General features: G+C 47.0%; 1 protein-coding gene across 2 annotated transcripts; it reads right to left on the minus strand.

Moving 5' to 3' along the window:
* Positions 1-4,324: 4,324 nt before the first annotated feature.
* On the minus strand, positions 4,325-11,160 carry SLC35C1 (solute carrier family 35 member C1). 2 transcript variants are annotated; one of them, XM_035115786.2, is made up of 3 exons: positions 11,143-11,160; positions 9,258-9,811; positions 4,325-6,899 (listed from the first exon to the last, which is right to left on the minus strand). In XM_035115786.2, the coding sequence occupies exons 2-3, from the start codon at positions 9,778-9,780 to the stop codon at positions 6,340-6,342; spliced, it is 1,083 nt and encodes a 360-aa protein (XP_034971677.1). In that variant the 5' UTR covers positions 9,781-9,811; positions 11,143-11,160; the 3' UTR covers positions 4,325-6,339. The 2 variants fall into 2 exon arrangements, with proteins under 2 accessions (XP_034971677.1, XP_034971658.1); XM_035115767.2 differs by lacking the exon at positions 11,143-11,160 and having other exon boundaries at positions 9,258-10,160.
* Positions 11,161-12,897: the final 1,737 nt, after the last annotated feature.

Below are 12,897 nucleotides of genomic sequence, written 5' to 3' on the forward strand. Positions count from 1 at the left end.
GGCCGCCCTGCTACATAACACGGCCAAGCCTCCCCTACACGTTCCAGGGATGCGTCGTGGCACGTTTCTGCGGCGTGGAGCTTTGGAGGGCGCGCCGCACAAGGGAGAACCTTACCAAAGAGCAGGCGGGGCAATCTCCTACGAGATCCAAGATCCTTACTTGCCTTTCGAGCTGAAGCGCTGCTTGAAAATCGGGCCGGTTTTGTGTGTGATAACGTGCCCCGGACACAAAATTAATACCCACCCTACGGGATAGCTCAGTCGGTAGAGCATGAGACGCTTCATCTCAGGGTTGTGGGTTCGAGCCCGTGTTAGGCATTACAGGGGGTCGGACTAGATGACCCCTGCGGTCCCTTCCAACTCTGAAGTTCTATGATGCAACAACAAACCGGCGTGTTTTACGCAAATGAGGCAACTCACAAAAGTGCCTCGCTGGTTCATTTCTCTTTTCAGTTCCTTTCTGTTCATGTCGCAAGGCAACAAACCAGTAGTTTATATCCCAACATTATATCGAGGAATCAAGCCTGGGTCTTAGCCCTAATCTGACATCCCAATCTTGGACGGTCGAGGTGTGCTTAAATTGATTTATTCCAGCGGAATACAAGCAAAGCAGTCTGCTGCTGTTTGTCTCTGGCATCTGGTTGTCAAAGGCACACTGTCTCCCCCCCCCCAAAAAGTTAAAAGACTCATTTTATTTCTACTTTCAAGGGCTGTTGACACATGGAGGTTATGCTCCCAGCTATTAGCATTGGCTCGTTGCCTGCAGCAGGTCCCTCCGTGCATTTATGCCATCTAAACGCTGGTTATAAAGTCATCTCAACATCCTGTAGCACTCCTGTGATCAGTGCAGTACTGTACCTTATTTGGACAGGGAAGGGTGCAGAGCTGGGGGGAAAAGGACAGTATCTAGGAAAGGCATAAGAAAATAGTTATATCTGAAATCTATGCATAATTCTTTGAAAGTTAATGAACAAACATGATTTCCCCCCCTTCCAGATAAACATGCTTATACTGTAATTAGATCGGAATATTAAGGGCATTTTTCACATTAACAGTAAGGCTGTCTTCCTGTTGTGTACACTTTCTTGGGAGTTGATCCCAGTGAGATTTACTTCAAACTAAATATTAATGGTGAATACAAAATATAAAAATACCCTCTTTTTGTCTGATGTGTGTTTGTTGTGATTGCCATCCTATATCCACTTCACTGGGAATAAGTCTTGTTTAAATCAACACATTTTATTTCTGATTCTGAATATACATGTGTAGGCTGACACTGTTAGGTTGCAATTTTCAGCCTTTAATCTTTGTAGTGTCTTTCAACAGAGTCTGGTTTTCGTCTTCTCCAGTAGCTTAATGTGCTCATTTAAGGCAACTGGAGCCGTTTGCTTTATGTTGGGTTGCTGACTGACCAGAGGGAAAAAAAGCAAAAACAACAAATTGCCTGGCTTGCTCTTGTGACTTCAACAGGAACTCTGTGTGCAGAATCAGCTGGTGAAGTTTTTCGCAGCATGGAGAGAACATTATTGCCTATTAATGTCTGTCCATCCAGCTACTGTTAAAAACAGTAAAAACAGTGACAGTCTGAAAAGTTAGGAAAACTAGTTTAGTGAACACTTGGGTGATTTGGCACATGTCTGAGTTATGTGTGGTAGTCCATGCAGGAACTAATCCAAGGAAAATCCTGCCTCAGGATTGGAGGTTGGAGCCAGTGGCTTTCAGTGATTTGCCAGCAGAGTTATAGGTTACCTAAGCCTTTCGTTTGGTAACCTGTAATCTGTTCCTATGGTGATACGGGCTCATTTAAAGCAGGGAGTCAAGGCAGTGTCTGAGCTATGGAAACTAAAGGGATTCCCTTCCTAATGTAGGGTTAGACCTTTAACTGCTGCACTACAAGCTGTAGTGGGGTAATCACCAGCATTACTGCCAGATTGTCCCATCCTTCTTAAAGGTGCAGGAGCTTTTCCAGCCCCCACTCCAAAAATTGCCAGCCTTATTCCTGACGTCAAGGAATGTAACATCATACACGATGTACACCAAGGTGATATACGTAGCTGCACCCAGAGCCAGCCAAAGCCCTTTTGCTGCCAGAGGCAAAGGACAGGCTGTCACCCACTCTCCATTCACAGAAGCCCACCAGCAACTGAGATTCACTTGAACACTGACCCACTACACACAAACTAGCTTAGGGGGCACAGGGCTCTGTCCTTTCATACTTTGCTGCCACTTGCTCATCGGTCTGCTGGGCGGCTCCTAGTTCCCTCTCTGACTAATGGTGCAACACAGCAGCAGTGGCACCAGCACCCATCCCATGTGCAGAACAGCAAACTTAATATGCATTGCACGGTGCCTGCCAGAGTATGTGAGCTGGGCTGGTTGCCCCTCTGCCTGCTCACTTGGTTCAATGACACCGTCATATTTAGAGAAGGCACCCCAGACAAGCAAGACAAGTGAGCATTGCTATGACCAGACTCGGGGGTGGGAATGATTCCCTCTGTGAGGAAATTCCAGAGAATGGCTGGAAGGCAGCCACCTCAGCTACAGCCACATGGTGGGTTTGATCAGGATTAAGTCTTGGATCAACACTGCTTGCACTTCCAACCGTACCCTTCTTGCTGTCTTCCTTTCTTGGCTCCACATTTCTTCGTGCTCTCAGTGGCTCTGTGCATTTACATACAGTAGAAACTTTATTATTCACCATACATGAGTGATTGCCCAGCTGAGGCCTCCTATAAATGCTCTCTTCTGGCAAGGCCAGGAACAATAGCGTGTCCTCTTCCTGCAATCATCCTCTTTCAACAGCTTCAACTTGAGCTTTGCCAGTAACAAAAGGGCACATTGCCCTAATGAGACCCCCTCCCCATGCATATTACATGCTGGAAAAGGGCTAGGATTCAACCCTGTGCAAAGGGAACATCCAATAAGTCAGGGCAGCAGAGGGGCACAGAGGGAAGTATCCGTTCTGCTACAGAGGTTACTCAGTGGGTCCCTCCTAGGCCAGTGAGCCTTAGGCATGTTGAAGATGCATTCCCTGTGTCTGCAGCCTTGGGATTGTTGTCTATGGCATGACGTTGTATGTTTACACTCCACAGAGTGGGAAGTGACGGAGACAGGATGTTTGTGTTACTGTGTTCCGTGAAGTGGGACTATTGTCCTTTGTCCTTTCTCTTTGCTGTCTGATGCTAGAGAGAGGGAGCCATGTTGCAGTGCTCCGTGTGTAAATAAACACAGTTTAGCCAAATGCTGAGTTGCTGAGGTCTGTTACACGCACTGTGTACACTCTGTGGATCCCTGAGTGTGCTGATGTCTGTTGGCATCAGTCACTGTGATGTTCGGGCAGAGGAAAGCTTTTGAAGCCCCCGAACGATCAACCAGGAAGGAGAGAACATGCCAGTCAGGCATGTGTCTTCACCAAGGTCCTACTCATGTGTAGGACAACTCCTAACAAGGCATAGGGAATGAAAGTGCCCCTCCTGGCACTCAAATTGCTCCCCAGATCACACCCTGCTTCACACCCTGAGTGTTTTTACCTGACTGAGATGTTTCCTTAAAGTCTGAACATACTGTACCTCCTGCTTGCCTGGATACAAGTTAGAGGTGTGTATCTACTGTTCCAAGATAAAATCTGCATTCATTATTTCATCTGCTTTTGGCTCTGGTATGTAGGTTTGCCACCGCAGGATCTACACTCTTTTAGAAAGTAGAACAAATACAAAATATTGTAGGGAAAAGCTGAATCTGCAGCATGAGGTGATTTTAGTGTGTTACTGTTTTTTGAGGTGATTTTGGTGCGTTACTGTTAAAAATATTAAAGATGCTGTTTCCTTGTATGAATTATCTGCCAGGATATTGTAAATTCTCCCTTCACTCAAAAAGGAACTTATATTGAGTTTTGGCAATATGAAAATGTAAGCAAGTTGATTTAAGTAAATAACTAATAAATAATGGCTATATGCTTATTTAATGATGGGCTTGAAAGTGGGGTGGGATAGTATAAAGGCACAGCCTGTGTAAAGATTTGATTTGCATTAATTCCTTTTGTGGAAAAATGCTGTCTCAAGTTATGCTGGCCCACTTGTGAACAGTGTTTGCCAATTCATGACAGGTCTCCAGAATGTCGTTTCTAAGACCTACAAGAAAGATTTAGGAACATAATAAGAGCCTGCTGGATCAGGCCAAATACCAAATATCTGGTGCATCCTGTTGTCCCAGATGCCTGGAGGTAACCAACATTCCAACATCTCACTTCTCTGGATGTCCACTTCAAGAATCCCTACTGTCATTTGATTAGAAGTTCAAAATGTCATGAGCTTTTTTGAGCTGTGGTTTTAGGGAGCTGGACTCATGTGACTCTTACAGAAGTGCCAGTGGCATTGCTCTGACTCAGGTGTGGCACTGGTCTATCAGCATACGGCTCAGAGGTTCTTGTGCATGGCTTCCAATGCCCTACGGGGATCACCAACATTTAGAATTTTGAGGAAGTCCCATGGGGGGGGGGGTCATGACATGGCACAAAATGACTGCTACATTCAAAAGAGCAGGAAAAAATACAGGGCCAACCCTCCCCACCAAAAAAAGTGCAGGCATTTCCCCTCCTCCAATTAATTCAGCCACCACCACACTTGGGCACTGAGAGAAGCTCTTTGCATTGATTCTCTGGCATCCAATGAAATATGGGCATATTTAAAGGATGTGTGTTCAGTATAGGAGAGGCAGTGCTGGTTCAAACAGGAGCTGAACAGGAAGAGCAAACAGTCTGTCCTGCATTGCAGATTTTTGGCAAGATGTTTACACAGGAGAAACTGGTGCCAGCTGCAAAGGGTCACTTTCACGATCCTTGAGATAACATATGCTAGCACCAGTAGGCTAGAAGTGAGTTACGGCTTTAAAAAGAAAAAAGAGCCTAGGGTTTAGTTTACATGAAATCCTCTGCTTGGAGTATAGCTGTCAAGTTTTCCCTTTTCTCGCGAGGAAGCCTATTCAGCATAAGGGAATTTCCCTTAAAAAAGGGGAGAACTTGACAGCTATGGCTTGGAGCTATCTGTGGCCTCCTCTCACTTTTTATCCTATTCACCTTACCATTGTGCAGGAAGCAGTCAAGCCACTCAAAATAGTAATAATAGTGAAACATACATTTATTAAACAAATGTAACAATCAAAGTTCCACAGTGGAAGATTCGTTTCCCAATACAAAATCACAGAAGATAAGGGGGTGGGGTACAGACATGGGAAAAAAGGCAACAAGGCAAATGAGTGAAACATTCCAATGAGACGTGGGCTCTTGGAGCCCATGGGAGGGTCACTCAGTAAAGGAGTGCATAAGTATCATTAAATCCTATCTCTCTGAAGAGCAGTGGGCATGCTGCCGTTTTAGTTTCTTCAGAACCCATTAAATGCCGGTCAGGCTGGCCACTCACATACCTTATTTTATCAGTGATCCTGGGGAGAAGAGTCGGGCCTACCATGACCGCTACTCAGTTAAGGGCTGGAATTTCTCAAGGAATTGTGGGAAGGCCATACCACCACTTTCCAAAACAACTCAGGCCCAACTCCCTTTCTCGCGAGTCAGCCCTGAGGCCCAATGACACTCCCCTTAGAAATGAACTTGATGAACAAATGGTGCTGTTTGAAATCCTGCACAACCCTCACTAAACCCAAATGCATATCCTTTGGTGTCTCGGGGGTATTTCCCCTCACCGTTGGAAGGTGGTGCCCTCGTATTTCTTGGTACCAATTTGCCCCATGGGGGAAGAAGGGGTTAATGACCAAACCTTGGGTGACTTTAGCTGAAGTAAGAGATTAGTCCTTCAGCAAGCACAGCAGATTGCATTGTGTGGGAAGACAATGTTGAGATGCACCTTCACAGAAAGCCCACTCCCCTTGGGACAAACATAGGCAGAATCCCTCTACCCTTATTTCTTTCAAGTCTTCTTCCATTGGTCCTTAAACAGAACACACACACCTTCCTTTTACCAAGGGAAAAGCAAGGCGCACAAAGGCAAGTAGCTAGTAGTGATAGCAGCCATTTTTTCAGGAGCGACTTGATTGACCACAAGTCCCTTATCTGAGCTCCCCAGCACACACCCCCACCAACCCTCATCACCTCTGTGATAGAAAACCAATTGTAAAAATTCCCCCTTGACCAGGATTACCACAGCAAAGCCTCCATCTGTGGAGGACGCTGGCTCGCCCACCAATTTCCACCTCCCACAAATTTGCAGCCACAGGATTTCCCGGCTTTGTGGACTCCAAGCCGTGGCTCTCTTCCCAGCCAAGCTCCACTGCATCTGTGCACGCAGGCTGCAAGTGCAGACTGTGAAGGTACAGCCTGGGGCGAGTTTAGACACCAGTCTCATTTTTCTCGTTTGCTTTAGGAATAGGTTCCTCCTGTACCTTCTTCATCTCTAGCCCTTTCACCCAGGTGTAAGCAAAGGAGCCGCTGAGAACCATCATGTTACTAGTCCACCATAGGAAGCTCTTGGTTTCTTCATAATAGCCGACGGCTAGCACAGTCTGAGCACATGCTTTCGCAGTCCCGGAGACGTTGTGAGTGAGTGGGCTGGTAAATTTGATCTGAAGTCCTGTCACATAGCCAATAGCGAAGCCGAACAACCCGCTCAGAGTCATCATACCCCAGAAGTTGAGGCTCCCCAATTTATCAAAGTAGTAGAGTGTATGGAACTCACCGGAGAACAACATGAGCGGCAGGAACAAGATACAGGCATTGATGTTGTTGTAGAATGTCAGGCGCCAGATGCTGCTGTCCACAGCAGGCAGCACTTTTTTAGTGTAGATAGCATTGAGCGAGACGCAGAGGCTGGCCAGGATTCCGAAAACTATGCCAGCCCAGGACAATGTGCCTTCAGCTCCCTCCTGGTCTATACCGAGCCAGAAGCCACCTATGAAGCAAAGAAGACTGGTGACATACTGGCCAGGCAAGAAAAGCACAAGAAGAGCCCCAGAATTAGCAACTTAATCCTTAAGATGCGAGACTCTGACAACTCAGAAGGGGAGAGCAGTTTCCACTCCCTTAGTGTTGTTTATCTTTGGAGATTTGTGGACGCACATCAAGACTGTCCTGATTCTTCTGGGGGATCATTGAAAAGGAGAACTGGGAACTCCCGCAGAGCACTGATTACAAGAAGCTGTGTTTTTGTTTCTAAAACTTTAATGGAGAGTTCAAAATTTCAACACAATATTGCATTTGAGTAAGCACTTTGCTGTTAAATATTTTTAGGGCTGGCTCTCTTCCAACTCTATGATTCTATGATTCAATCTGCTGCCTTCCCTTACTGTAATTCTGATTCTTATTGGGCTCTGACTCTTGATTTTTAATTCTCTGTTTTCTAAACTGTTCAGTTTTATTGGGGAGAGGCAATTGTGTTTTGTTTTTATTTTGTTTGTAAGAAATGTTATTGAGTGTTGCTGTGTTTTTATGTAAGCCACTTTGATATTTTTATTATATTAAGATGTATAATATTTTGAACAAATAAATACCTTTGTAGGTGGGAAGAGGAAATGGACTTGTGGGGCAAGAAATGGTAATTGTAGAGAAATACTAAGCTCTGAAAGTTGCTCTAGCTTCTAGCTTTGACACTAACATCTTTGCTCAGTATTCCCTCACTCAGCTCAACTCAACTTCTTACCAATTCTTTCCACAGATGGTGACCATATGTTGCTAAGTTTTTCTGTATAAATATAAGAGCTTAAAACTTTTATCTGGAAAAATAAAAGTTTATGTGCAAGCCACTGGATTTTTCTCCCATGTGAAAAGTAAGCATGTATCTTCCATGTGCATAAATAAGTACTGCATGATCACCCCCATCACTAATGGAGATTAGAAATCTACATGCTAGAATAGGCAAGCATCTCTCAGCTTGTAACAGACCTAAACATCAAGTGTTCCCTCTAACCCTTAGATTAGATACTGTGAGTGAACCCAATGGTACCATCCATCATACCCATGGCACTTACACCTGTGACGTACTTAATGTCACAATGTCCAACAGCAGTTTGCACTGGACGAAAGAGCCTATCCCTTTTAGGCACAGTAACAAATCAGATAAAAAGCAAAGCACTAAGGGACCCATGAGTGATCATGGCATGCAAGAGCGACGAACAGGAGTTCATTCAGAAACTTCACATTCTTAACAAAGGCAATGGTTCCTTTGCACGCCATGAAGAATTAAAGATTATTACTGTTCCTTTAAGAACTACAGAATATTTCCCTCTGGTCAACTTTCAGAAGACTTTCCTGCCTTACTTCCCCCAGTTCTAAAACAGCATCTGACAAGGTAGATTGTCACTTATGAAAGCTTTATTTTTAAATAAAAAAGCTCCAAAAAAGTTAGTCCTAAAAGTCTCAAACAAATTTATCTCTCTGTGTGTTATAGAGGACAAGAATATAACTTTCACATTTTATACAAGCTACAGATCCGTGAGGCTAACAGCCTAATTCAGCAGGGGAACGGCCTTTCAGTTGTTACCAATAGGGCCGGCTCTATCATTAAGTAGAATGAAGCAGCTGCTTCAGGCAACAGTTGCTGGGGGGGGGGAGTAATGGCAGCAATTCCAGTATTTCTCCTGAGCCACTCCCCTCTGCTGAAGGGCAGCTGTGCACACCACACCACCTGCTCTGCAGCCCTACACTAGACTGCTGCCGACAGGAGTAGTGGAGAATTCCATCCCAGTATTGAAACGAGATTCAACTACCAGTCCATTAAACTTCTGCATGTGGTCTGGCCGAGAAGGGAATGGGGGTGGTGGTGGCATATTGTCTTTCAGGCAGCGAAACTTCCAAGGCAGGCCTAAGTCGCTATTGATAAACAACTGAAAGTTAGAAACCATACTGCAAATCATCCAAAGACTCTTCTGTCCATCCCTGCCCTAAGGCTGAAATTCTAGGCCTGTTTTCTTGGGATTAAATCCCAGTGGGATTCAAGGGGACTTCTAAGTGAGAGTGCATAGGCTCAAGAGGCACCGGACACAATTATTTGTAGAGAAGAAAAGGCGGGGTGGGGGTGGGGGACAATGACTGGAGAAGTTAGGAACACCAACCCATTTTTTTCCTTGCTGGTTTGGGAAAAAATGGGGGAAACCCTGGGGTTTCTTCCACTTTGGGGGTGGGGAGGAAATCAGTTTTCCCCACTCCCAAATTGTTCCATTTGCAAATTCTACCTTACTAGAACATACCACGCCAAGGTGCTTCTCTGCCATACCTAAAGTTCCTTTTGCCCTGCCCATTAGACCCTACTCACCTATGATGACCCCGCAGGCCAGAAGGGCATACAGAGAAGTGGTCTGCTTCAGGAGCAGGTAGGAGAGAAGCACATTGAAGACGGTGGTGAGGGAGCGCCCCACGTTGTAGAAGGCCACGTTGACGAACTTGAGGCACAGGTTGTTGAAGGTGATCATGCCTATGAAGACCACGGAGAGGGGCAGGACGCTGCGGGACACCTTGAGGTCCATGCGGATGGAGGGGAAGTCCACGAAGCCGGCCGGGCAGCAGGAGGCCACGAGGCTCAGGACCTTGCAGATGAGGACGGTGACAAGGCACTGGTAGAAGGTGACGAAGAGCGGCGCTTCGAAGCGCAGCGAAGGGCTGCCCAACAGGTACTTGTTGAGGAACACCATGGTGATGGAGATGAACCAGTAGAGGGAGACCACCGTGGCAATGCGCAGAGCCCGGATTACGAACGGAGGCTGCTTGCCGCCGCCGCCCTCCTCCCCCTCCGGGTGCTGCTGCTGGAGCAGCGGGTCTGAGGATCCGCTGAGTGCCATCTTGAGGATCGCCGAGCGCTTCAGCTGCACCCTGTTCATGACGGAAAAGAAGCGGGGGAAGAAGCTCAAGGGAGAAACGAGGAAGAGGTGCCCGCGGCCACTCGCGCCCCGACGGTCCCGCAGCCAGCAAAGGGCAGCGCCGGCAAGTTCATGTAATGTACGAGATCCCCGCGCCGAGAGCAGCAAGCCGCGGTGCAATCTCGGGGATCGCTGAAGGCAGGCAGCCGTCTTAAGCGTACTTTACTTGCAAGGAGGATCCATAGCAATGGATCAATGGGATGTGCCTCCAAGAAACGTGTTTGGCTCGGGGAACGGGATCCAGGTCCGCGCAGGGCTTCGGCCTGGCTGCGCTCACCCCGGCAGCCGGGAAGGGGACGCCCGTTCGCTCACTTCCTTTCTGCTGGAGCCCACCAGTCCCTGAGCTTGGCTCCGCCTGCGAGGGGCCGGCCCCGGCTTAAAGGAGCCGAGCGCTCCGGATTTAACGAGGCAGCTGACGTGTCGCGATGGCGCCTGTTGCAAGATCGGGTAACACTCGAGAGACGCCGATGGCACCTTCTGCGCGGGCCAACGTGCCTTTGATACGCCTTCCCCGATCTCGCTTCGCCCGCCCGTGGGCCCGATTCAAAGCACGGGTTCACCCAGGGAGCGGGAGCTCGGGCCAGCGGGCGAGCAGCTCTTTGCAACCTCGCAGCTGCTCGCCTGCCCAAGGCTGCCTCGACTCGGTGCCTCCCGGTCAATAGCCGTTAGGACCCCCTTCGGACGGTGCTACGGCCAAGGCTACCGCATGGCAAACGGACAGAGGGAGTTTGAGAAGAGCCGCAGCTCTCGGAGCAGTTGCCCCGAGTGCAGAAGGGCACTCAGTGGCATCTCCCGGTGGAGAACCGGTGGCCCACCCGATGTTGCTGAACTATAATTCCCATTAGCCCCAGCCATCATGGCCAGTATTCAAGGATGATGCAACGTCGTGAAGGCCACAGGTTCCTCACCCAGGTGTAGACCATACAGAGTAATGGTCTGGGTATCTTCCTATGTGTGCAGCTACCACAGCCTCCATGTCTATTTGCTCCTCTTGACCCTCTCCTCTCTGTCTATCTGGGCAGTGCTGCAGCTAGGACGTTCCACTTGTGCTTTCTCTGAGTGATGCAGCCATGAAAATTGCATCCAATGGCCTGTTTCCAACATCATACAATTGTAGAACTGGAAGTGACCCTGATTTCTGCTCCTTGCAACTAGCACTCCTTCCCTGCTTTGTTCGGTGGGTAAGTGGCACCTTTGCCACCTCCCTCTGACAAGGAGGGGAGAATGTGTGGGGAAGGCACAGCAGCTATTAAACACCCACTCCCCAGATATCCCTTCACTCACCTCTCACTTAAGCAGCAAGCAGCTCTTCTGCCTTTTTGCAACAACGGCTTGTACTTCCTGGATCGGATGTTTGCTTGCTTCCTTATTTATCTTTTGGTACCACCCATCAATGAAAAATGTTCATGTGGCACCAACAATCTTTTGGCTATACAGGCAGCAAACCCAGCAGCTACAGCTTTTTCCATCACTGCAACCCCACCTGAAAAAGGGTCCACATGCGGAATTTCTCTAGCATTCAAAGGCAGCATGAGCTCTGCAAGAAAGTATGTTTTGTAAGTTTGCTTCTCCCCTTTCCCTTTCAGCTGCTATTGTTTAATTCAATTTATTTTCATTTAGTACATCCAAGGAGCTCAAGGGGGCATACGTGGGTTTCTTCTTCCCCCTTTTTTCTTCCCAACAACCCTGAGGTAGCAAAATAAAAAATTCCTTCAGTAGCACCTTAAAGACCAACTAAGTTTATATTTTGGTATGAGCTTTCGTGTGCATGCACACTTCTTCAGATACCTTATCTGAAGAAGTGTGCATGCACACGAAAGCTCATACCAAAATATAAACTTAGTTGGTCTTTAAGGTGCTACTGAAGGAATTTTTTTATTTTGCTTTGACTCAGACCAACACGGCTACCTACCTGTAACCCTGAGGTAGGTTAGGCTGAGAGACTGACTAGTCGAACTTCACCCATGGAACTTCATGGCTGAACAGGGATTTTAAACCTGGTCTGCCTCTAAAGATTCCCTCTAATGACTACAGCACACTACTTCCAAGCAAAGAGTTACAAATGAGCATGTACAGAGTGCCTGTGCCATGGCTGAGGGCACTGTTCAGATAGTTATGCTTGTAGGCATGTCTGACACCCACAGCCTCTCATATTTATTTGGGTGGTAGCTGTCTGAAATACTCTCACCGTGTAAATCAAAACAGGAGATTGTGCCAGAAAAACGGCCTGTTCAAGTCACCACAAGTGGTAGCTATATCAATATGAATCGCCATTCGGTATTATTTGGGGTAATTTTGCCACATTGCATGGTAGACCAGCATAGGAGCCAACTCCTAGGGGTTGAGGCGTCTTCACCCCCTCCCAATAAAATACCAAAGTTAATGGACATTGCCATTCAAATGGTGTGCATGCTCTGTGACGTGATCAATTATGCAGGGCGTCCCTAATATTTTATTCAAGTTGGCACCTCTGCAGACCAGTGTAACAGTCGACCAACATCTCAGCCTCCAGCATACTAAATGGTACCTCAGGTTACAAAAACCTCAGGTTACAAACACTTTGGGTTACAGACTCCGCTAACCCAGAAGTAGTACCTCAGGTTAAGAACTTTACCTCAGGATGGGAACAGAAATTGCATGGTGGCAGTGGGAGGCCCATTAGCTAAAGTGGTACCTCAGGTTAAGAACGGTTTCGGGTTAAAAACAGACCTCTGGAACAAATTAAGTTCATAACCAGAGGTATCACTGTGTATAGCAATGTTGCCACAATTCTGTGTTCACATTTATAGCCCCCATTTTCAATCCTTAAACAGGATAGATTGCAGGTGACAGTAAGTGAGCAAACAGAGATAATCACTTTGCGAGCCATGGCAAACCGGAAGCTTACTATATACTTCCTTATTACTTGGCAAGTCCGTTCAGATTACCAGGTGGATCTTCCCAGCCACCAAAGCTAATGGCTGTTAATGGTTCAGTGCTTTCATTCATTTATTTATCCATCTAATCCCTTGCATGCTTTTAAATACATGGGCGTAGGCA

Source organism: Zootoca vivipara, chromosome 1, assembly GCF_963506605.1.
Source record: "Zootoca vivipara chromosome 1, rZooViv1.1, whole genome shotgun sequence".
Lineage (NCBI taxonomy): Eukaryota > Metazoa > Chordata > Lepidosauria > Squamata > Lacertidae > Zootoca > Zootoca vivipara.